Raw genomic sequence first — 23,037 nt, forward strand, 5'->3', positions numbered from 1 at the left:
GCAACATGGAAAGAAAGCAGGCTTTGGATGGCATCTCCTAGCTTGCGTACCACACAACATCGAACATTGCGATGGACAGTAATCAAGGGAATATGTTCATGAGAAAGATAGCCTAAACTCAGATTACTAGAAAAGCTTCATTTTCCTGCAGAGTGCACATGGTTTATACAAAGTTGAAATCATATCTGGTTTCTTTCTTTTGCCCCCAGTTTCTATGCCAAAGCAAGGAAGCTAACCAGTGAAGCAGAGATTCTTTTAATGAAAATTTGTGACCAATTCACCATTATGCCCGTATTATCCACCATTTCTGCCTAATCAAGCATGGAATCTGTTGCCTGCTCTTAAAGGGTGTGAAATTGACAAGCATCAATTTTGCATAAAACAGTGTCCAACCATTGACAGAAATCACAATAGCTAGAAATCAACATCAAAAGAGTAAAAAGCATCAAGTAAACCACATGGATTATTCAAAACAAAAGCTTGATTCATCATTTTTATTGGTTCTTCAACACACAGCCGCACATCAAAATTAACAGGGCAAAAGATCATTAACCACCATGACATACCAGAGGCACAAAGACATTATTAAGCTCAAGCCAGTTCAAATCACACGTGTTATCTTACTTTACCAACTCAAACCCATCCTCTGCTTCCTTCTCAATTTCACTCTTAGCAACCTCCATCTCTTCATCAAAGAAAATGTCCCATTTCCCTTCCCACTTGATAAAAAACTCAGTATCCTCAAAATACTTCACTCTATGCACATCTCCGGCCGGTGTGAACAAATAATCGCCAACAACCAGATCATATTTTGCTTTCTTACTCAAATTCCATACCCTTTTACTCCCTTTTAACACCACCAAATCATGCCCAAATGTATGATGATGTGCAGGCTCTACACTCCCTGCTTTGAAACTTACTATAGCTGATGTCGGGCTCTCTCTAACTATCTTCATTGCCCCGCCAGGAATAATCTCGATGGGTTCTAATTTTCTGTTTTTCACCAGGCAGCAGAGGGCGCACGCGTTTGTGTTTATACTTCCCTCCTCTTGTTGTTTAAGATCAGAAAGTTTTGCACCAATTACAGGCATCTCGCTGAGCGAAGTGTCCAAGAAGGATTCTATTTCTTCTCCCCATGGAGCAGAGTTCGAGGCGGGACAAGGAGACTTAAAAGGGGTTTTAAGCCAAGTGTCGAGGATTTCTATGGCGGAGTCCGGGGATGTTGCCATGCCGGAGACGGCAAGGACGTTGGAGTTGTTGATGGATCGGGAGTTGGCGGCGTCTGCAGTGGAAAGGCAGGTTGCAGCGAAGACGCCAGGGAATTTGTTGGCAAAGATGGAGACACCGACACCAGTGCCGCACGCGACAAGGCCACGGATTTCTGGAGTTGGGGAAGATGGGGTAGTGGACGCAGCGGAGACAAGGCGGCCCACCTCGGCGGCGATGGAGTAGTAGGAGGAAGTGCCGAGGTCTTCTACTTCTATGTTGAGGGAACGGAGGTGAGAGACCAGTGTGTCTTTGAGGGAGCAGCCAAAAGCGTCTGCTCCTGCTATTATCTTGAGAGGGAGGGGAGGGGGGGTTGCGGTTGCGGTGGAAGAGACGGTGGTTTCGGCCATTTGTTGCGGTGGAGAAGACAAGACAGCGAACTTCGCGAGCGAGTGGGAGTGGTTACTGACTGGGTAGTGTCTCTCTTAAAATCATTCTAGACCATATTAAATAATAAATTGATAATTAATAATAGAAGAAAAGGCATTGTATTAGGACTGGATTCATGAGGGAGATAAATTAATTATTAACAGTTTTTTATTTAAAAATAGTTGTAAACGTGATTATTTTTGAAAATATATTTTTATTTAAAATATATTAAAATAATATTTTTTATTCTTAAAAAAATTATCTGTATTATTGTTGAGATGATTTAAAAACATAGAAAAAATAGTTTCTAATAAAAATATTTTTTATTAAATTTGCCCATCCTCAATTTAATACTAAACCTGTATTGTTTAAAAAGATTTAATTTAGGTTGACATGTATGTTAATTTAAGAGTATTTTTAATTTTAAAAAATAATTCGAGTTTTTTTAAGAGATTAGTTAAGAGTTATTTATTTTAGGTGGTCATATAGAGTCTTGGGCTTCATATAAAAAGTAAAACGGTCCATTGCCCATTGGGTTCCTTTCATAAAGGGCTCAGGCAAAGCTGAACCCAAGACACCCAGGGAAGACACCCAGAGTTGAGGAAGAGTCACGGGGTTGAGAGGAAAAAGCCTCTATCTTCGCCTTCGAAGGTGGAGAGGAACAGTCAGAGCGACAGCATCTTTTGAACCTAACAATGATGGTGTTCATGCGGAAAAGCGCTTTTAGAGCTTCTGCTTCTCAGCTTCAACAACGACAAATGGAATTGGGTATCTTTCCCTTTCTTCCTGATTTCCCTTGTTTCTTATTCTTCAATCATCACCACTTTCTTATTTCTACTTCTACAAAGAAACCTTCTTTGCTTAAAAAAATGATGGGTTTGTTAGTAATAATAGCTCTAACATCAGTATTGATGATGCTTTGGCTTCATTCCATCTCATGGTTCGCATGAATCCTAGGCCATCTGTTGTGGAATTTGGCAAATTCTTAGGCTCCCATGCCAAAAAAAAAGGGTACTCCACTGTTGTCTCTTTGTGCAATCAAATGGATTTGTTTGGAGTGACCCACAATGTTTATTCTCTAAGTGCATTGATTAACTGCCTTTGTCGCTTGAACCATGTTGATTCTGCTGTCTCTATCTTGGGTAAGATGGTCAAACTGGGTATTCAACCTAATGTTATCACATTCAATACACTACTCAATGGGCTCTGCATGGAGGGAAATATTAAAGAAGCAGTAGGATTGTTTAATGAGATGGTACGGAGAGGGCATGAACCTGATGTGATTAGTTATAGTACTGTAATCAATGGTCTGTGCAAAACCGGCAACACAAGTGTGGCTGTTCAGGTGTTCAAGAAGATGGAACAAAATGGGTACAAGCCAAATGTGGTGACAAATAATACAATCATAGACAACCTTTGCAAAAATTGGCTCAGTATTGATGATGCTTTGGCTTCATTCCATCTCATGGTTCGCATGAATCCTAGGCCATCTGTTGTGGAATTTGGCAAATTCTTAGGCTCCCATGCCAAAAAAAAAGGGTACTCCACTGTTGTCTCTTTGTGCAATCAAATGGATTTGTTTGGAGTGACCCACAATGTTTATTCTCTAAGTGCATTGATTATCTGCCTTTGTCGCTTGAACCATGTTGATTCTGCTGTCTCTATCTTGGGTAAGATGGTCAAACTGGGTATTCAACCTACTGTTATCACATTCAATACACTACTCAATGGGCTCTGCATGGAGGGAAATATTAAAGAGGCAGTAGGATTGTTTAATGAGATGGTACGGAGAGGGCATGAACCTGATGTGATTAGTTATAGTACTGTAATCAATGGTCTGTGCAAAACCGGCAACACAAGTGTGGCTGTTCAGGTGTTCAAGAAGATGGAACAAAATGTGTTCTTATGGCCTGCTTTCAAATTTGGTGACGCACTCGATTTTACTAGATGGCTTCTGCAAAATTGGACATTTGGATGAGGCATTAAAATTGAAGGCATGTTTATTGCTGGGAAGCTTGAAGTTGTGAAGGAACTATTTTCCAAGCTTTTTGCGGATGGAATTCGGCCTACTATACGGACATACAATGTCATGATCAAGGGACTGCTGAAAGAAGGGCTGTCTGATGAAGCATACGATTTATTTAGAAAAATGGAAGATGATGGTTTCTTGCTGGACATTTGCTCATATAATGTTATCATTCAAGGATTTCTTCAAAATCAGGACTCATCAACTGCTATACGACTTATTAATGAAATGGTTGGTAAAAGATTCTTGGCGGATTCGTCTACAGTTCAGATGTTATTGGATTTGGAATCTCAAGATGAAATCATAAGCCAATTTATGCGTGGAAGATCTCAATGTAGAAAAATGAAGTGACATTTTCCTATCAAGCGCCGTTGTAGGCTGATGAGCCTCTTGTGAGTTATAACAATTATAACACTCTGTTCTTTAATTTAATGAATGATCTGTAACATCTAGGGTGACTTCCTGGGATCTGTTTTTGGCACTGGATCTCACCTTGCATTGTGTATTGACTTGAATCTACGTGTATAAATTACAGAGTATACAATAACCAGTCTTGTTTTCCATTATTTGATGAATTTTCTAATCTTAAATTAGGTATTCCAAGTTTTGAATTTGCACCTAACATTGTGACCTCTACTAATCCTAACATAGGAATGATTCAAAAAAGTAACGAATGCCAAACCCTGATACGAGATATCGGTTTCTGGTATTGATCATGTTATACTGTTTCTCAAGCATGTTTGTGGGAATGCTTATCCAGTACCTAACCTACCTCATCACACATCTTGTGTTAATAGCAAGGCATCGCAAATAAGGCTGGGCCAATTAAGACTTAGCAGGAGGTGCAAGCCGTGCAATACTGGCGATGCATTGTTACCCGCAAAAATCACCAGAAGAACCCTATTGTATGATAGTGAAATCATGAATGAACAAAATAAAAGAAGTGCCTAGATATAGAGAGAGATGCTGCTGCCAAACTTGAAAGTGTGCTGTGAGTGATATTGGCACGCGCTACGTTTGAAGCTATAGCAATGGAATGGATGTTCTTCTGGGCAAGTTTAATCCTTGGTGGCAAATTCCAAAAGGAATTGTTGGATCCACCTTGCAAAATTAACAGTAGCTAGTGCTATCTCTTCCATCCATTTACCTTGGTAGTATATTATAACTATACCAATTCACATTATATTAAAATTAGAATTAGAATTATATTATAATTTAAACAATAACAAAAGAGCCGGGCATTTCACTTACCCCGGCTCTACTATAACTCCCCTCACAGTGCACTGCTGACTGTACTGTTCATTTTGAACAATATCAATTTATTTTTTTTTGCCATCAAATTTTTAATCCCCTCAATTTTATCTTTCAAAGTTTGGATATCATTGGTTTTTTTTTTTTCATTTCTTTTAATTTTCCTAAACTCGCAGGTGCTGAATTTTGTGGAAAATTAGATGATGAATTAGGCTTTGATTTTCTGAAATAAAAATTTAATCAAGGTTGTAAATAGATATTGAAAGAACAAGGATTAAATTTGATAAATAATAATAAAATGACCCCTTACGATTTTGGCATGGAAGACTTTAGTTTAGCTCTTAAAATTTTAGCTTTTCTATCATTTAGTCTGTCATTTTGATAATTTACGTTCTGATACAAAACTTCATTTTCATTATGTTTCGATTCTTATGATAGCGTTTGGTTACTTTCCTGAACAAAAGGAATGAAGACAGTGGAGACAGAAATGAGTTTGATTAAATAAATTTGTATTTATGGTAATTTTAAAGTGAATTTATGTATTTTCAAAACAAGAAATATAAAGGGAATATGTATTCAAAGAAAATATTTATTATTTTTTATTCTTAATAATCTTGGTAAAAAAGCTCTCAATTTCAAAATTATATAACTAAAACATGTAAAGATAAAAATAATTATTATCAAAAATTTAAAACTCAACTTGAAGGGTCAATCATAGACAAAACCTAGGTTATTGGTTAAGATCTAGGTCATGAGTTGGGTTAACTCGAGTTAATGTAAAAATAACAAATATTATTATCGTAATTTTAAAATCTAATTTGAGAATTAACCTGGAACAAGGCCAAAGTCACATATTAGTGGTTCAACCCGAGTTGATTCAGGTTAACTTGAAAATAAAAGTGGTTATTATTATAATTTTAAAACTCGATTTAGGATTAACTCGGGTTATAAATCAAGAGGGTCAACCCGGGTCAATATAAAGATAAAAATTATTATTATTATAATTTTAAAATCCAATTCGGGGGTTGACCGAGGTAAGACCTATGTCACAGCTTAAAGGGTTATCATGAGTTGACTTGAATCAGTGTATAGATAAAATTGACTATCACTATAGTTTTAAAACTTGACTGAGGAGTTGAGTCAAGAAAGGTTCAAGTCATGAATAAAGAAGGTCAATTCGGTTGATCCAATTTCTTTTTTAAATAATCAAAGCAACCTTATTTCAATCAAAAAACTTTTTCAAAAAATTCAATGGGTTTTTAACACTTGTTCTATCCCAAGTTGACATGAATTTTTGATCGGGTTAGGTCAAGTCAATTCTTCATCTATTTATTCTTAAACTCAAACAATCGAGACCTCGGGTTGACCTGGTTTTAGGTAAACCCATTAAATTAGTCTTAGTTTTGTAATTATAGTTATTATAATATTATTAATCTTAAAACTCAATATAAATTGAAGAATAAAAAAATTAATAGCTAATTATTTTTTAAAATATGTAAGTTTGACAACAATAAAAATTAAAGATAAAATAATTTTTTTCACATTTTATTGTATATTGTCCATCATAACTAAATATAATATAGATATAATCATTTTATCTTGTACATCACTATTAAATGCAATACTCTCTTTATCTTTTTTTTGTTACATCACTATTAAATGCAATACTCTCTTTGTCTTTTTTTTTTTTTGTTTTTTTTCTATATCTTTTTATCCTAGAAAAATAACAAAATACTACCTATATGTTGAGAAAGACAAGAGAAGATCAATCAAAATATTTAAAGAAAGAGAATGCTCAAGTGACCATATTCCAACTATAAAAAATATTGATCATTATGTCAATAAATAAAGGTTATTTTTCCTATAATAATGTTGGGAAAAAAGTTGATCAAGGTTCATTAACTTTTTTATTCATTTAATTTTTTTAGAGTGATTAAAGAATGTTTTGGGGTTAGGAACGAGTTTATTAGATTTCATGTGGGATTATTTTAGATGTTTCTAAATAAAAAAAACAAAAAAAAACAAGTTTTTAGAATCTAAATACTTTGAATGCTGTTTTTTTTTTATATCATAAAAGGTGATAAAAAAACTATTTAGTAGTCAACAATCACCTATTATAACAAATGATTTATTTTTTTTTATGGTAAAATAAACTAGAATAAATAATATTATATTTGATTCAAAAATAAGATAAAAATATTAACTACCAGCAAATAGGAGTAGGCTTTTTAATGAAAGGCTAAGGTTATCGTTATCTAACTTTTTTTTTTGTACTAATTTTTTCTATTTAAATATTAATTAATGTCAAATTTATTTTTAAATAGTGATTGATATTTTTATATGTTTTTTCTTTTAGTTTTATAATGCTTAAAAGAGATTGATATAATTTGTGTTAATTCATTACTAAAATATCTTTATACACTTACTTTGTGTTTGTATATATATATACAGATGAAAAGAAATCTTAACATATAAAAACATGATAACTTAATTTTAAGATGATAAAATTAAAATTAAAAAAGTTTAATAATTAAAATAAAAAAAATTAACATTGTTCATATAAAATATTACATACACGATAAAATTTATTATACTTAGAGAGCAACTAGTGTCTATTTATTAATTACTCTCCTAAATCTACTTTAAAGAAATAAAAAGATGCAAAGTATGAGAAATAAATAATGAGTGAATTTTTTTTTTATGATGGATTATATATTTTATTTTTTATATCCATCTTTTTTTATCAAAATAGACCATAAAAAATAACAAATAAAATATCACAAATTATTAAAATCACAACATAAAATTTTTCATACATGAGCTACTCTCTTAGAATTTATTTGTTTTTATATTTTAAAATTATTTTTTAAATAAGTTAATTATTTTTATTTTTTTCAAATTAATTATTTTTAATAATTTTATATCATTTTAATGTGCTAAAGGTTAAAATAAATTTTAAAAAATAAAAAAAGTATTATTTTAATATATTATTAAATAAAAAATAATTTAAAAAATAACATTTAATTTTTTAAAAACAGACTATTAATAAATTTGATAACAATTAAAGGGCTCCAAGATTTTTTGGCAACATGTTTTCTTTAAGGGGAAGAGATCGAAAATCAAAGCAACAAGTGTAGCTTAAGAAAGAGACACAGAAATGATTGAAAAAGTTTGCATCTTCGGCTTCGAAGGAGGTGAGGAACAAACAGTAAGAGATACAGCAGCTTTTTAACCTAATAATAATGATGTTCACGCGAAGCGCTTTTAGAGCTACTGCTTCTGATTTTCGGAATCTTCAACAACATATGGAAATGGGTATCTTTCCTTCTTTCTTATTCTTCAATCATCACCACATCTTTACTTCTGCTTGTGCTAAGAAACCTTCTTTGCCTCACAAAAATGGTGGGTTTGTTAGTAATAACAGCACTAACATTAGTATTGATGATGCTTTGGTTTCATTCTATCGCATGGTCCGCGTGAATCCTAGGCCATCTGCTTTGGAATTTGGCAAATTCTTAGGGTCCTTCGCTAAAAAGAAACAGTATTCAACTGTTGTCTCTTTGTGCAATCATATGGATTTGTTTGGAGTGACCCACAATGTTTATTCTCTAAGTGCATTGATTAACTGCCTTTGTCGCTTGAACCATGTTGATTTTGCTGTCTCTATCTTGGGAAAGACGGTCAAACTGGGTATTCAACCTAATGTTATCACATTCAATACACTACTCAATGGGCTCTGTATGGAGGGAAAGATTAAAGAGGCAGAAGAGTTGTTTAATGAGATGGTACGGCAAGGGCATGAGCCCGATGTAATTAGCTATAATACTATAATCAATGGTTTGTGCAAAACTGGCAACACGAGTATGGCTGTTCACGTGTTCAAGAAGATGGAACAACATGGGCGTAAACCAGATGTGGTGACATATAGTACAATCATAGACAGCCTTTGCAAAGATAGGCTAGTTAATGATGCCATGAAATTCTTATCTGAAATGGTGGACAGGGGCATTCCATCAAATGTTGTTACTTACAGCTCCATTGTCCATGGTTTTTGCAATTTAGGACAACTGAATGAAGCTACTAGATTGTTCAAAGAAATGGTTCGTAGGGATGTTATGCCAAATACAGTGACCTTCACTATTTTGGTTGATGGGCTGTGCAAAGAAGGAATGGTTTCAGAAGCTCAGCGTCTCTTTGAAACAATGATTGAAAAAGGTGTAGAGCCAAACATTTACACTTACAATGCTTTGATGGATGGGTACTGTTTACAGCGCCAAATGAATGAGGCCAAGAAGGTGTTTGAAATCATGATTCGTGAAGGTTGTGCACCTGATGTACATAGTTACAACATCTTGATCAATGGATATTGCCAGAGTAGAATGATGGACGAGGCAAAATCACTCCTTGCTGAAATGTATCATAAAGCATTGAATCCTGATACTGTCACCTACAGCACTCTTATGCAAGGTCTGTGCCAATTTGGGAGACCTAAGGAAGCTCTCAATCTTTTCAAGGAGATGTGTTCTTGTGGCCTGCTTCCAGATATGATGACTTACTCGATTTTGCTAGATGGTTTCTGCAAACATGGATATTTGGATGAGGCATTAAAACTGCTCCAGTCAATTCAAGAGAAGAAATTAGAACCTGATATCGTCCTGTGTACTATTCTTATTGAAGGCATGTTTATAGCTGGGAAGCTTGAAGTTGCGAAGGAACTATTTTCCAAGCTTTTTGCTGATGGAATACGGCCTACTATAAGGACATACACTGTCATGATCAAGGGACTGCTGAAGGAAGGGCTGTCTGATGAAGCATGCGATTTATTTAGAAAAATGGAAGATGATGGCTTCTCGCCGGACAGTTGCTCCTATAATGGTATCATTCAAGGATTGCTTCAAAATCAGGACTCATCAACTGCTATACGGCTTATTGATGAAATGGTTGGTAAAGGATTCTCAGCGGATTCATCTACATTTCAGATGTTATTGGATTTAGAATCTCAAGATGAAATCATAAGCCAATTTATGCGTGGAAGCTCACAAGTTGCCAATTTATGCGTGGAAGATCTCAAGGTAGAAAAATAAAGTGACATTTTCATATCAAGTGACGTTGTAGGCTGATGAGCCTCTTGTGAGTTCTAACGATGCTCTGTTCTTTAACTTTAATGAATGATCTGTAACATCTAGGGTGACTTCCTGTGGTCTGTTTTGGCACTCGATCTCACCTTGCGTTGTGTTGACTTGAATCTATGTGTATAAAGTACAAAGTATACAATAACCAGTCTTGTTTTCCTTAATGCGATGAATTTTTTAACTTGAAGTAGGTATTTCAAGTTTGGAATTTGCACATAACATCGTGACCTCTACCAATCCTAACAAAGTAATGCTTCAAAAAAGTGAAATCGAGGGTTCTCTTAACCTCGTTCTATTATCCAAGTTATAACAGGTTTTCTTGGAGCTGATCTGAAGGCGTTGTTGTTAAGGCTGGCAATCTGGCGGTAGAGACAATTGGTTAGCAGAGTTTCATCTATCCAGGGAATCTACAGTTCCAGAACACGTGCTGAAATGGTGAAGGATACCTCGGTTGCCATCATCATGTGAATCTACAGTTTAACAGTTTTCTGGAAAAGAGGACTCCACAGAAGAATTATATTAGGTTGATGAAAAATTATTTTACAATAAAACCAAATTCATACCTGAAACCTCAGCTCGAGTCGAGCGAGTACGTGTGTGGATTTAAGCTCAAAACTCATTTTGCATATAAGCTCTGTCTTTTTAAATTTGACTTTTCAACTTTCTATTTTATAACCAATATTAAATTATTTTTTTTCAAGCGGGATAGAAGTTTTTTAGAGGTTTCCACTTCCACACTACTTAGTAGAGTTTATGCTATTCTATTTGTCCAATAAAGAATTTGGAGTTAATGGCATGTTTTGCCCTTGTATTCTTGCTTTTCTTGGTAATTTTCCACTGTACAAAATCTATGTAGAAATAAATTGGTTGTTTTAGAGTAGTGCAAGGAGGAATGGAGTCTTTTATGAGGACAGATGGACGTGCAAGAGGGACATTGTCTAATCCTGTGAATCCAAACTACACTATGTCTGTCTTCGTTAGTTGCTTGAATCTGCCAGCTTCAATATTCCTTTGAAAATTGCGTTGGTGCTAAAGAAGAGTGTAAGTCTGTTCCAAGTAGTTAAATCAACTTACGTTGCAGGATTCTTTGTTCTTTGTGCCTCCTTGAGGCTCGAAACCTATGATACTGTTTCAGCTGATCTCGCATATACATGATGACAGTTTTCTAATTTCTAAGTCGTTGATCAAGACTACAAAGCAAGATGGATGTTGGAATCAAAAAAGAGAAAAGTGTTATTGATGGAAGATAGTTTTAACAGTTCTGATTTTATGATCAATGCACTACAACTGTGAACTTCGTAACTTCAGTTTTGTGAGGCAATACCAGTGGAGATGTGAAGGATTCTTCTACAGATTCTCCCATTTTTATGATACAGAGATGCCAAGTTTTCTACTAGAAGCCTGTCTTACTTATAAAACATCATGGATTGGCATGCTTGGAGATGATCATAGAGCTACTTCTTTGTAACCCTGTCTGGTTATGGCTTGGCTGCTAAGATGCATCAGGTAAAGTGATGAAAACAAGAGCCAAAGTTTCTCGTATGTTTATGTACATGTTACATACCAAGGGTGAAATGATATAAAGTGGAAGACAACAAGTGTATAACGTTTTGGGCTTCAAATAAGAAGTAAAATGGTCCATTGCCCTTTGGGTTCCTTTCATAAATGGTTCTGGCGAAGCTGAACCCAAGAAGACAAGACACCCAGAATCGAGAGAGAGATACGGAGTTGGGTGGAAAAGCTTTCATCTTCGGTTTCGAAGGAGGAGAGGAACAGTAAGACAGACAGCATCTTCTTAACCTAACAATGATGATGTTCATGCGGAAAAGCGCTTTTAGAGCTACTGCTTCTTCTGCTCGTGCTTCTGCTTCTGCTTTTCAGCTTCAACAACAACTTATGGAAATGGGTATCTTTCCTTTTCGTCCTGATTTCCCATTCTTATTCTTCAATCACCACCACTTCGCAACTTCTTCTTGTACCAAGAAACCTTCTTTGCCTAAAAAAAGTGGTGGGGTTGTTAGTGATATTAGCAATAGCATTAGTATTGATGATGCCTTGGCTTCATTCTATCGCATGGTCCGCGTGAATCCTAGGCCATCTGCTTTGGAATTTGGCAAATTCTTAGGGTCCTTTGCCAAAAAGAAACAGTATTCGACTGTTGTCTCTCTGTGCAATCAAATGGATTTGTTCGGTGTTACTCACACTGTTTATTCTCTAACTATATTGATTAACTGCCTTTGTCGCTCGAACCATGTTGATTTTGCTGTCTCTGTCTTGGGTAAAATGTTCAAACTGGGTATTCAGCCTGATGTTATCACATTCACTACTCTACTCAATGGGCTCTGCAATGAGGGAAAGATTAAAGAGGCCGTAGTATTGTTTAATGAGATGGTACGGCAAGGGCATGAACCTAATGTGATTAGTTATACTACTGTAATCAATGGTTTGTGCAAAACTGGCAACACCAGTATGGCTGTTCATGTGTTCAAGAAGATGGAGCAACATGGGTGTAAACCAGATGTGGTGACCTATAGTATAATCATAGACAGCCTTTGCAAAGATAGGCTAGTTAATGATGCCATGGAATTCTTATCTGAAATGCTGGATCGGGGCATTCCACCAAATGTTGTTACTTACAGCTCCATAGTCCATGGTTTTTGCAATTTAGGACAACTGAATGAAGCTACTAGATTGTTCAAAGAAATGGTTGGTAGGGATGTTATGCCAGATACAGTTACCTTGACTATTTTGGTTGATGGGCTGTGCAAAGAAGGAATGGTTTCAGAAGCTCAACGTGTCTTTGAAACAATGCCTGAAAAAGGTGTAGAGCCAAACATTTACACTTACAATGCTTTGATGGATGGGTACTGTTTACATCGCCAAATGAATGAGGCCAAGAAGGTGTTTGAAATCATGGTTCGCAAGGGTTGTGCACCTGATGTACGTAGTTACAACATCTTGATCAATGGATTTTGCAAAAGTAGAAGGATGACTGAGGCAAAATCACTCCTTGCTGAGATGTCTCATAAAGAGTTGACACCTGATACTGTCACCTACAACACTCTTATGCAAGGTCTGTGCCAATTTGGGAGACCTAAGGACGCTCTAAATCTTTTCAAGGAGATGTGTTCCTATGGCCTGCTTCCAAATTTGGTGACTTACTCGATTTTACTAGATGGCTTCTGCAAACATGGATATTTGGATGAGGCATTAAAACTGCTCCAGTCAATGCAAGAGAAGAAACTAGAGCCTAATATCGTCCTTTATACTATTCTCATTGAAGGCATGTTTATCGCTGGGAAGCTTGAAGTTGCAAAGGAACTATTTTCCAAGCTTTTTGCTGATGGAATACGGCCTACTATAAGGACATACACTGTCATGATCAAGGGACTGCTGAAAGAAGGGCTGTCTGATGAAGCATACGATTTATTTAGAAAAATGGAAGATGATGGCTTCTTGCCAGACAGTTGCTCATATAATGTTATCATTCAAGGATTTCTTCAAAATCAGGACTCATCAACTGCTATACGACTTATTAATGAAATGGTTGGTAAGAGATTCTCGGCGGATTCGTCTACATTTCAGATGTTACTGGATCTGGAATCTCATGATAAAATCATAAGTCGATTTATGTGTGGAAGCTGTCGATAGAAATGAAGTGACATTTCCCTATCAAGTGACGTTGTAGGCTGCTTAACCACTTGTGAGTTATCATGTGACATTGTAGGCTGCTTAACCTCTTGTGAGTTATCACAATACTCAGTTCCTTAACTCCATTGAATTGTTTGTAACATCTAGGGTGACTTCTAGGGATCTGTTTTTGGCACTAGAGCTAACCTTGCATTGTGTATTGACTCGAATCTGTGTATAAAGTACAGAGTGTACAGTAACCAGTCTTGTTTTCCTTTATGCGATGAATTTTGTAACTTGAAATAGGCATTTCAAGCTTTGAATTTGCAACTAACATTGTGACCTCTACTAATCCTAGCAAAGGAATGATTCAAAAAAGTGAACTTGAGGGTGCTCTTCATCTTGTTCTTTTATCCAAGTTACAGCAGGTTTTCTTGGAGCTGATCTGAATGTGCTGTTGACAAGACTGGCAGTCTATCTGTAGAGAGAACTGGTTAGTAGAGTCTCATCTATCCCGAGAATCTACAATTTTAGAACACATGCGGAAATGGTGGAGGATACCTAGGTTGCCATCATCATGAAAATCTACAGTTTTAACGGTTTTCTTGAAAAGAGGGACTCTACAGAAGCAGTAACACAAGCTTAGGTTGTTTTATGCATTTCAAGTGGTCATTTGCATGGTACTCGAATTGTTTGATTCAGGTTTTGATTTCCAGAGTCTGCAGACAGGTGGTTTTAAGCGGATGGCTGCTTGTCTGTATGGTATACACTCGCAAAAAGTCCTGCGTGCTGCTTCTCATTTCTCAGTCTCAATTAATACTTGTTGCTGTACAAGGAGGCTTGTCTCTCCACCCATCGTGTAACAAGGCTTGCTCAACTCCTTTAAGCTTTGCTGTTGTTCTATTCTTCTTGGCTAAATGAAGTGTTTGTACAGTATTGACCAGGTACATTATTCCTTTGCTCGATCAGGCTTAAACTGCACTTCTGCAGAAAATGAAGTAAGGAGATTTAAGAAGGATTCTTGCCATTAGAACATCTTGTCGTTCCTTTGATTAATGCCAAATTGTATGCAGCAGTTTACGAGCCTTCAAAGAAGATTATATCTTTAATCTTGAGTAAATATTATCTTGATCCAAAAATTAAACTGTGAAATCTGATAAATAGTTGTATTCCCTCAATTTGAAGTTGCTGGTTCCCTTCCAAAAATAATATTGTTTTAATAAAAATAAATCATCCGAGTTAACTTAGTAGGTAAATGGCTTTTTTTGGCCCTCTGTTTCTCTGCCAGAGCAAGGAAGCAGAGATTCTTTTAATGAAAATCTGTAATCCATGTATTATATCTACCATTTCTGCCTAATCAAGCATGGAATCCGTTGCCTGCTCTTGAAGGGTGTGAAATAGCAGAGCATTGACAAGCATCAAATTTGCACAAAATAGCGTCTAACTATTGACAGAAATCACAATAGCTAGAAATCAACATCAAAAGGGTAAAAAGCATCAAGTAAACCACATGGATTATTCAAAACAAAAGCTTGATTCGTCATTTTTATTGCTCCTGCTATTATCTTGAGAGGGAGGGGAGGGGGGGTTGCGGTTGCGGTGGAAGAGACGGTGGGTTCGGCCATTTGTTGCGGTGGAGAAGACAAGACAGGGAACTTGAGACGGTGGTTTCAGCCATTTGTGGCGGTGGAGGAGACAGGACAACGAACTTGGAGAGCGAGTGGGAGTGGCTGCTGATTGGGTAGCGTCTTTATTAGAAGAGGATCATTCTACACGATATTAAATAATAAATAAATAATTAATAATAGAAGAAAAGGGACGGCATGAGGACTAGATTTATGATGGAGATAAATTAATTATTAACAGTTTTTCAATTACGATGTGTAGGCGGGTAAAAAGGGTTACGCAAACAGTTTTTTTAAATATATTAAAATAATATTTTTTTAATTTTTTAAAACTATTTTTAAAATTAACATATTAAAATAATTCAAAAACTTATAAATGAACAACTTATAAAAATAATTTTAAATAATTTATTTTAAAAAAATAAATTTTCAAAACGTTTCTATTCATAATGAAGATAAATTAATTATTAATAATCTTTTATTTAAGAGTAATTAATAGTTTATCAGTAATTATTTTTTAAAATATTTTTTTATTATAAATATATTAAAATAATATTTTTAATTAAAAATATAAAAAAATTAATTTATATGTAATAAATTTGTCCAATTCCAACCTGATGTGGAATGCAATACTAAACGTGGACTTAATTAACATGAAAGCTACGCATCAATGATTTTTTTTTCAAAAAAAAAAAAGGGTTTAATTTATTTTGAAATGTTTGTTAATTTAAGAATATTTTTAATTTTTTAAAATAATTCGAGTATTTTTAGAGGATTATTTATGAGGAAACGGTGAGAACGGTCTATTGCCCATTGGCTTCCTTTCATGTAGGGTCCAGGCAAAGCTGAAGACAAGGCACCCAGAATTGAGGAAGAGCCACGGGTTGAGTGGAAAAGCCTTCATCTTCGGCTTCGAAGTTGGAGAGGAACAGTCAGAGAGACAGCATCTTTTTAACCTAACAGTGATGGTGTTCATGCGGAAAAGCGCTTTTAGAGCTTCTGCTTCTGCTTTCCAGCTTCAACAACAACAAATGGAAATGGGTATCTCTCCTTTTCTTCCTGATTTCCCTTGTTTCTTATTCTTCAATCATCACCACTTTCTTACTTCTACTTCTATAAAGAAACCTACTTTGACTGAAAAAAATGATGGGTTTGTTAGTAATAATAGCAATAATGTTTGTATTGATGATGCCTTGGCTTCATTCTATCGCATGGTCCGCATCAATCCTAGACCTTCTGTTGTGGAGTTTGGCAAATTCTTAGGTTCCTTTGCCAAAAAAAAACAGTATTCTACTGTTGTCTCTTTGTGCAATCAAATGGATTTGTTTCGAGTCACCCCCAATGTTTATTCTCTAAATATATGAATTACCTGCCTTTGTCGCTTGAACCATGTTGATTTTTCTGTCTCTGTCTTGGGCAAGATGTTCAAACTTGGTATTCATCCCGATGCTATCACTTTCAATGCACTCATTAATGGGCTCTGCAATGAGGGAAAGATTAAAGAAGCAGTAGAGTTGTTTAATGAGATGGTAAACAGAGGGCACGAGCCCAATGTAATTAGCTATAATACTATAATCAATGGTTTGTTCAAATCTGGCAACAGAAATATGGCTGTTCACGTGTTCAAGAAGATGGAACAAAATGGGTGCAAGCCAAATGTGGTGACATATAATACAATCATAGACAACCTTTGCAAAAATAGGGTAGTAAATGACGCCATGGAATTCTTATCTGAAATGGTGGATCGGGGCATTTCACCAAATGTTGTTACGTACAACTCCATAGTCCATGGTTTTTGCAATTCAGGACAACTGAATGAAGCTACTAGATTGTTCAAAGAAATGGTTGGCAGGGATGTTATGCCAGATACAGTGACCTTCACTATTTTGGTTGATGGGCTGTGCAAAGAAGGAATGGTTTCAGAAGCTCGGCGTGTCTTTGAAACAATGACTGAAGAAGGTGTAGAGCCAAACATTTACACTTACAATGCTTTGATGGATGGGTACTGTTTACACCACCAAATGAATGAGGCCATGAAGGTTTTCGAAATAATGGTTCGCAAGGGTTGTGTACCTGTTGTACATAGTTACAACATCTTGATCAATGGATATTGCCAGAGTAGAATGATGGACGAGGCAAAATCACTCCTTGCTGAAATGTCTGAAAAAGATTTGACTCCTGATACTGTCACTTACAGCACTCTTATGCAAGGCCTGTGCCAAGTAGGGAGACCTAAGGAAGCTCTAAATCTTTTCAAGGAGATGTGTTCTACTGGCCTGCTTCCAAATTTGGTAACTTACTCGATTTTGCTAGATGGCTTCTGGAAACATGGACATTTGGATGAGGCATTAAAACTGCTCCAGTCAATGCAAGAGAAGAAATTAGAACCTGATATCGTCTTTTATACCATTCTTATTGAAGGCATGTTTATCGCTGGGAAGCTTGACGTTGCAAAGGAACTATTTTCCAAGCTTTTTGTCGATGGAATACGACCTACTGTACATTCATACAGTGTCATGATCAAGGGATTTCTTAAAGAAGGGCTGTCAGATGAAGCATACAGGTTATTTAGAAAAATGGAAGATGATGGCTTCATGCCGGACAGTTGCTCTTATAATGTTATGATTCAAGGGTTTCTTCAAATTCGGGACTCATCAACTGCTGTACGACTTATTGATGAAATGGTTGGTAAAGGATTCTCAGCGGATTCAACTACATTTCAGATGTTACTGGATCTGGAATCCCACGATGAAATCATAAGCCGATTTATGCGTGGAAGCTCTCGAGGTAGAAAATTGAAGTGACATTTTACTATCAAGTGACGTTGCTGGCTGTTGTACCTCTTGTGAGTTACCACAGTACAAAGATCTTTAACTTTAATGCATACAATAACCATTCTTGTTTTCCATTATTTGATGAATTTTCTAATCTTAAAATAAGTATTCGAAGTTTTGAATTTGCACCTAACATGGTGACCTCTACAAATCCTAACAGAGGAATGATTAAAAAAGGTAACGAAAGCAAGAGCCAAACCCTGATACGAGATATCTGTTGCTGGCATTGATCATGTTATACTGTTTCTCAAGCGTGTTTGTGGGAATGCTTATCTAGTACCTAACCTCCCTCATCATACATCATGTGTTAATAGCAAGGCATTGCAAATAAGGCGGGGCCAATTAAGACTTGGGAGGAGGAAGGATAAAAATTATTATTATTATTATAATAGTTTTAAAAGTTAAGTTGATTGGAGTAAGGTCCAAGTCGGATGATTATTATAATTGATTTAATTTATTATATAAATAAAAATAATTATTATTATTGTTTTAAAATTCAACTTAAAGTAAGTTTCAAGTCACTAATTGTAAATATCAACTCGGTTGATTTAATTTTTTTTTAAAATAATCAAAATAATTTTGTTCCGATTAAAAATAATTTTTAAAAAATTTAATAAGTTTTTTATTCATATTCCATCTCGGGTTAATATGAGTTTTTTTATTAAATTAGATCGAGTCAATCTTTTATCTATTTCCTTTTAAACTCAAATAATCTAGACCCCAGGTTGACTTAATTTTGGGTTAACTTATTAGATTAGTTCTAATTTTGTAAGTAGAGTTATTATAATATTATTAATTTTATCATTAAATATAAACTAAAATAAAAAATATATATAATTATTTTTTTATAATATGTAAATTTGACAACAATACAAATTAAAAATAAAATAGATTTTTTATATTTTATTATATTATGTGCACCATAACCATATATGATATAAATATAGTCGATTTGTTTTATACATCATTGTGAAACACAATTCTCTTTTCATGTTTTTTTTTTTTGTTTTGTTCTATGTCTTTTCTGTCTTAGAAAAAGAATCAAACACTACCTATATGTTAAGAAAAGAAAGAGAGTCGATTTAAAAAGAAAATACTCAGATGGCCATATTCCAACTACAAAATATATTGATCTTTGTGTTAGCAAGTTTATCTTCTTGAAAAAAAATTAATAAAGGTGATTTTTGCTATAACCATGCTGGAAAAAAGTTGATCAAGGTTCATTAATTTTTTCTTCATTTAATTATATTTTTCAAGTGAGTAAAGAGTATTTTAGAGCTAAAAATGAGTTTATTGCATTTCATATGTGATTGTTTTAGATGTTTTCAGATAAAAAAAAAAACAAAATAACTCGTTGTCTGTTACAATTTTCGCTCCAAAAATAAGATAAAAACAATAAACTATTAAGCAAGTTGGGGTATGCTTTTTTATGAAAGGCCAAGGTCATTGTTATTTGATTTTTTTTATATTAATTTTTTTAATTAAATATTAATTAATATCTCATTTATTTTTAAATAATGATTGATATTTTTCTATATTTTTTTAGTTTTATAATGCTTTAAAGAGATTAATATAATTGGTGTTAATTCCTTACCATAACATCCTTAGACATTTTGTATATACAAAAAAATACAAATCAAAAGAAATCTCAATATATAAAACTTATTAATGTAATTTTATAGGATTAAATTACAATTAAAAAAGTTTGATATTTAAAAAAAAAGTGACATTGTTGATATAAAACATTACATATATAATAAAATTGATTGTGTTTGAAGACAAACTAGCGAGTATTCATTAACTATTTTTTAAAATCTATTTTAAAGAAATAAAGAGATACAGGCAAATCATGAGTGAAAATATTTTAATTGTTTTTGGTGAATCATAAATTTTATTTTTTTATTTCTTTTTTTTCAAAATAAACTACAAAACATAAAAAATAAAATATCAAAAATTACTAAAACCACAACATAAAATTTTCTATACATCAATCATTTTTATAGAAATGGTTTTTTTTTGTATTTCAATTTTTTTTTAATAATTTTATATTGTAAGTTTTAAAAAATAAAAAATATGTTAATTTATTTTTAAATGAAAATTTTTAAAAATAAATAAACATTCTTATAATTTTTTTTTTAAAAAAAAAAACTTAATGTATATGATAACGGTTCAAGGAGTCCAGAATTTGTTTGCAATATGTTTTGTTCAAGGGGAAATGATGGAAAGTCAAAGCAACAAGTGTATAGCTTAAGAAGGACAGAGTAGATTGGAAAAGCTTTCATCATCGGCTTTGAAGGAGGTGAGGAACAGTCAGAGATAACGCAGCTTTTTAACTTAACAATGATCATGTTCACGCGGAAAAGCGCTTATAGAGCTACTGCTTCTGATTTTCGGATACTTCAACAACATATGGAAATGGGTATCTTTCGTTCTTCTTTCTTATTCTTCAATCATCACCACATCTCCACTTCTGCTTGTACTAGGAAACCTTCTTCACCTCAAAACAATGGTGGGTTTGTTAGTAATAATAGCACTAACATCAGTATTGATGATGCTTTGGCTTCATTCTATCGCATGGTCCGCATCAATCCTAGGCCTTCTGTTGTGGAATTTGTTAAAGTCGTGGGCTCCTTTGCCAAAAAAAAACAGTACTCTACTGTTGTCTCTTTGTGCAATCAAATGGATTTGTTCGGTGTTACCCACAATGTTTATTCTCTAAATATATTGATTAACTGCCTTTGTCGCTTGAACCATGTTGATTTTTCTGTCTCTGTCTTGGGCAAGATGTTCAAACTGGGTATTCATCCCACTGCTAGCACATTCAATGCACTCATTAATGGTCTCTGCAATGAGGGAAAGATTAAAGAGGCAGTAGGATTGTTTAATGAGATGGTAAACAGAGGGCACGAGCCCAATGTAATTAGCTATAATACTATAATCAATGGTTTGTTCAAATCTGGCAACAGAAATATGGCTGTTCACGTGTTCAAGAAGATGGAACAAAATGGGTGCAAGCCAAATGTGGTGACATATAATACAATCATAGACAACCTTTGCAAAAATAGGGTAGTAAATGACGCCATGGAATTCTTATCTGAAATGGTGGATCGGGGCATTTCACCAAATGTTGTTACGTACAACTCCATAGTCCATGGTTTTTGCAATTCAGGACAACTGAATGAAGCTACTAGATTGTTCAAAGAAATGGTTGGCAGGGATGTTATGTCTAGAACCTAATATTGTCCATTATACTATCCTTATTGAAGGCATGTTTATCGCTGGGAAGCTTAAAGTTGCGAAGGAATTATTTTCCAAGCTTTTTGGGGATGGAATACGTCCTGATATACGAACATACACTGTCATGATCAAGGGACTGCTGAAAGAAGGGCTGTCAGATGAAGCATACGATTTATTTAGAAAAATGGAAGATGATGGCTTCTTGCCTAACAGTTGCTCATATAATGTTATCATTCAAGGATTTCTTCAAAATCAGGACTCATCAACTGCTATACGACTTATTGATGAAATGGTTGGTAAAAGATTCTCGGCAGATTTGTCTACATTTCAGATGTTATTGGATTTAGAATCTCAAGATGAAATCATAAGCCAATTTATGCGTGGAAACTCTCAAGGTAGAAAAATGAAGTGAATTTCCTATCAAGTGACATAGTAGGCTGATAAGCCTCTTGTGAGTTATAACAATACTCGGTTCTTTAACTTTATTGAATTGTTTGTAACATCTAGGGTGACTTCTAGGGATCTGTTTCTGGCTCTAGAGCTCATCTTGCATTGTGTGTTGACTTGAATCTATGTAGTACAAAGTCCAAAGTATACAATAACCAGTCTTGTTTTCCTTTATGCGATGAATTTTTTAACTTGAAGTTGGTATTTCAAGTTTGGAATCTGCACCTAACATATGACCTCTACTAGTCCCAACAAAGGAATGATTCAAAAAAGTGAACTCAAGGGTTTTCTTCATCTTGTTCTTTTATCCAAGTTACAGCAGGTTTTATTGGAGCTGATCTGAATGTGCCGTTGACAAGGCTGGCAATCTTTCTGTAGAGAGAAATGGTTAGCAGAGTCTCATCTATCCAGAGAATCTACAGTTTTAGAACACATGTGAAAATGGTGGAGGATACCTTGACTGCCATTATCATGACAATCTACAGTTTTAACGGTTTTCTTGAAAAGAGGACTCTACAGAAGCAGTAGCACAAGCTTAGGTTGTTTTACGCATTTCAAGCGGTTATTTGCATGGTACTCAAATTGTTTGATTCAGGTTTTTATTTCCAGAGTCAGTGGATGGCTGCTTGTATTTATGGTATACACTCACAAAAAGGCCTACGTGCTGCTTCTCATTTCTCAGTTTCAATTAACACCTATCGTGTAACAAGACTTGCTCAACTTCTTTAAGCTTTGCTGTTGTTCTATTCTTCTTGGCTAAATGAAGTGTTTGGACAGTATTGAAAAGGAGATGCATTCTTCTGGCCTGCTTCCAGATATGATGACTTCCTCGATTTTGCTAGTTGGCTTCTGCAAACATGGATATTTGAATGTGGCATTAAAACTGCTCGAGTCAATGCAAGAGAAGAAATTAGAACCTGATATTGTCCTCTGTAATATTCTTATTGAAGGCATATTTATTGCTGGGAAGCTTGAAGTTGCGAAGGAACTATTTTCCAAGCTTTTTGCTGGTGGAATACGGCCTACCATACAGACATACACTGTCATGATCAAGGGACTGCTGAAAGAAGGGCTGTCAGATGAAGCATACGATTTATTTAGAATGGAAGATGATGGCTTCTTGCCAGACAGTAACTCATACAATGTTATCATTCAAGGATTTCTTCAAAATCAGGACTCATCAACTGCTAAATGACTTATTAATGAAATGGTTGGTAAAA

General features: G+C 34.7%; 3 protein-coding genes and 1 pseudogene across 3 annotated transcripts; 3 read left to right on the plus strand and 1 right to left on the minus strand.

The window, feature by feature from the left end:
* Positions 1–436: 436 nt before the first annotated feature.
* DRT102 (DNA-damage-repair/toleration protein DRT102) lies at positions 437–15,439 on the minus strand. Its single transcript, XM_011034165.1, has 2 exons — positions 15,353–15,439; positions 437–1,616 (listed from the first exon to the last, which is right to left on the minus strand). The coding sequence occupies exon 2, from the start codon at positions 1,614–1,616 to the stop codon at positions 621–623; it is 996 nt and encodes a 331-aa protein (XP_011032467.1). The 5' UTR covers positions 15,353–15,439; the 3' UTR covers positions 437–620.
* Positions 2,198–21,991, plus strand: LOC105131262 (putative pentatricopeptide repeat-containing protein At1g12700, mitochondrial). Its single transcript, XM_011034164.1, has 3 exons — positions 2,198–3,152; positions 8,432–9,947; positions 21,758–21,991. Exons 1-3 carry the CDS (start codon positions 2,573–2,575, stop codon positions 21,780–21,782), a joined length of 2,121 nt encoding a protein of 706 aa, XP_011032466.1. The 5' UTR covers positions 2,198–2,572; the 3' UTR covers positions 21,783–21,991.
* On the plus strand, positions 11,894–14,769 carry LOC105131261 (putative pentatricopeptide repeat-containing protein At1g12700, mitochondrial). The gene is made up of 2 exons (XM_011034163.1): positions 11,894–13,732; positions 13,772–14,769. Exon 1 carries the CDS (start codon positions 11,941–11,943, stop codon positions 13,693–13,695), a length of 1,755 nt encoding a protein of 584 aa, XP_011032465.1. The 5' UTR covers positions 11,894–11,940; the 3' UTR covers positions 13,696–13,732; positions 13,772–14,769.
* LOC105131260 (putative pentatricopeptide repeat-containing protein At1g12700, mitochondrial) lies at positions 16,100–18,266 on the plus strand (annotated as a pseudogene).
* Positions 21,992–23,037: the final 1,046 nt, after the last annotated feature.

Source organism: Populus euphratica, unplaced genomic scaffold, assembly GCF_000495115.2.
Source record: "Populus euphratica unplaced genomic scaffold, PopEup_1.0 scaffold103.1, whole genome shotgun sequence".
Taxonomy (NCBI): Eukaryota; Viridiplantae; Streptophyta; class Magnoliopsida; order Malpighiales; family Salicaceae; genus Populus; species Populus euphratica.

What these genes read in the sequence shown, in the direction of transcription:
- DRT102 (XM_011034165.1), bottom strand. Translation starts at nt 1,616, where the DNA reads ATGGCCGAAACCACCGTCTCTTCCACCGCAACCGCAACCCCCCCTCCC.
- LOC105131262 (XM_011034164.1), top strand. Translation starts at nt 2,573, where the DNA reads ATGGTTCGCATGAATCCTAGGCCATCTGTTGTGGAATTTGGCAAATTC. An exon ending in GGAATTTGGCAAATTCTTAG is followed by an intron (nt 3,153 to 8,431) that starts GCTCCCATGCCA and finishes GCAAATTCTTAG; the next exon opens with GGTCCTTCGCTAAAAAGAAA. An exon ending in AGCCAATTTATGCGTGGAAG is followed by an intron (nt 9,948 to 21,757) that starts CTCACAAGTTGC and finishes TATGCGTGGAAA; the next exon opens with CTCTCAAGGTAGAAAAATGA.
- LOC105131261 (XM_011034163.1), top strand. Translation starts at nt 11,941, where the DNA reads ATGGAAATGGGTATCTTTCCTTTTCGTCCTGATTTCCCATTCTTATTC.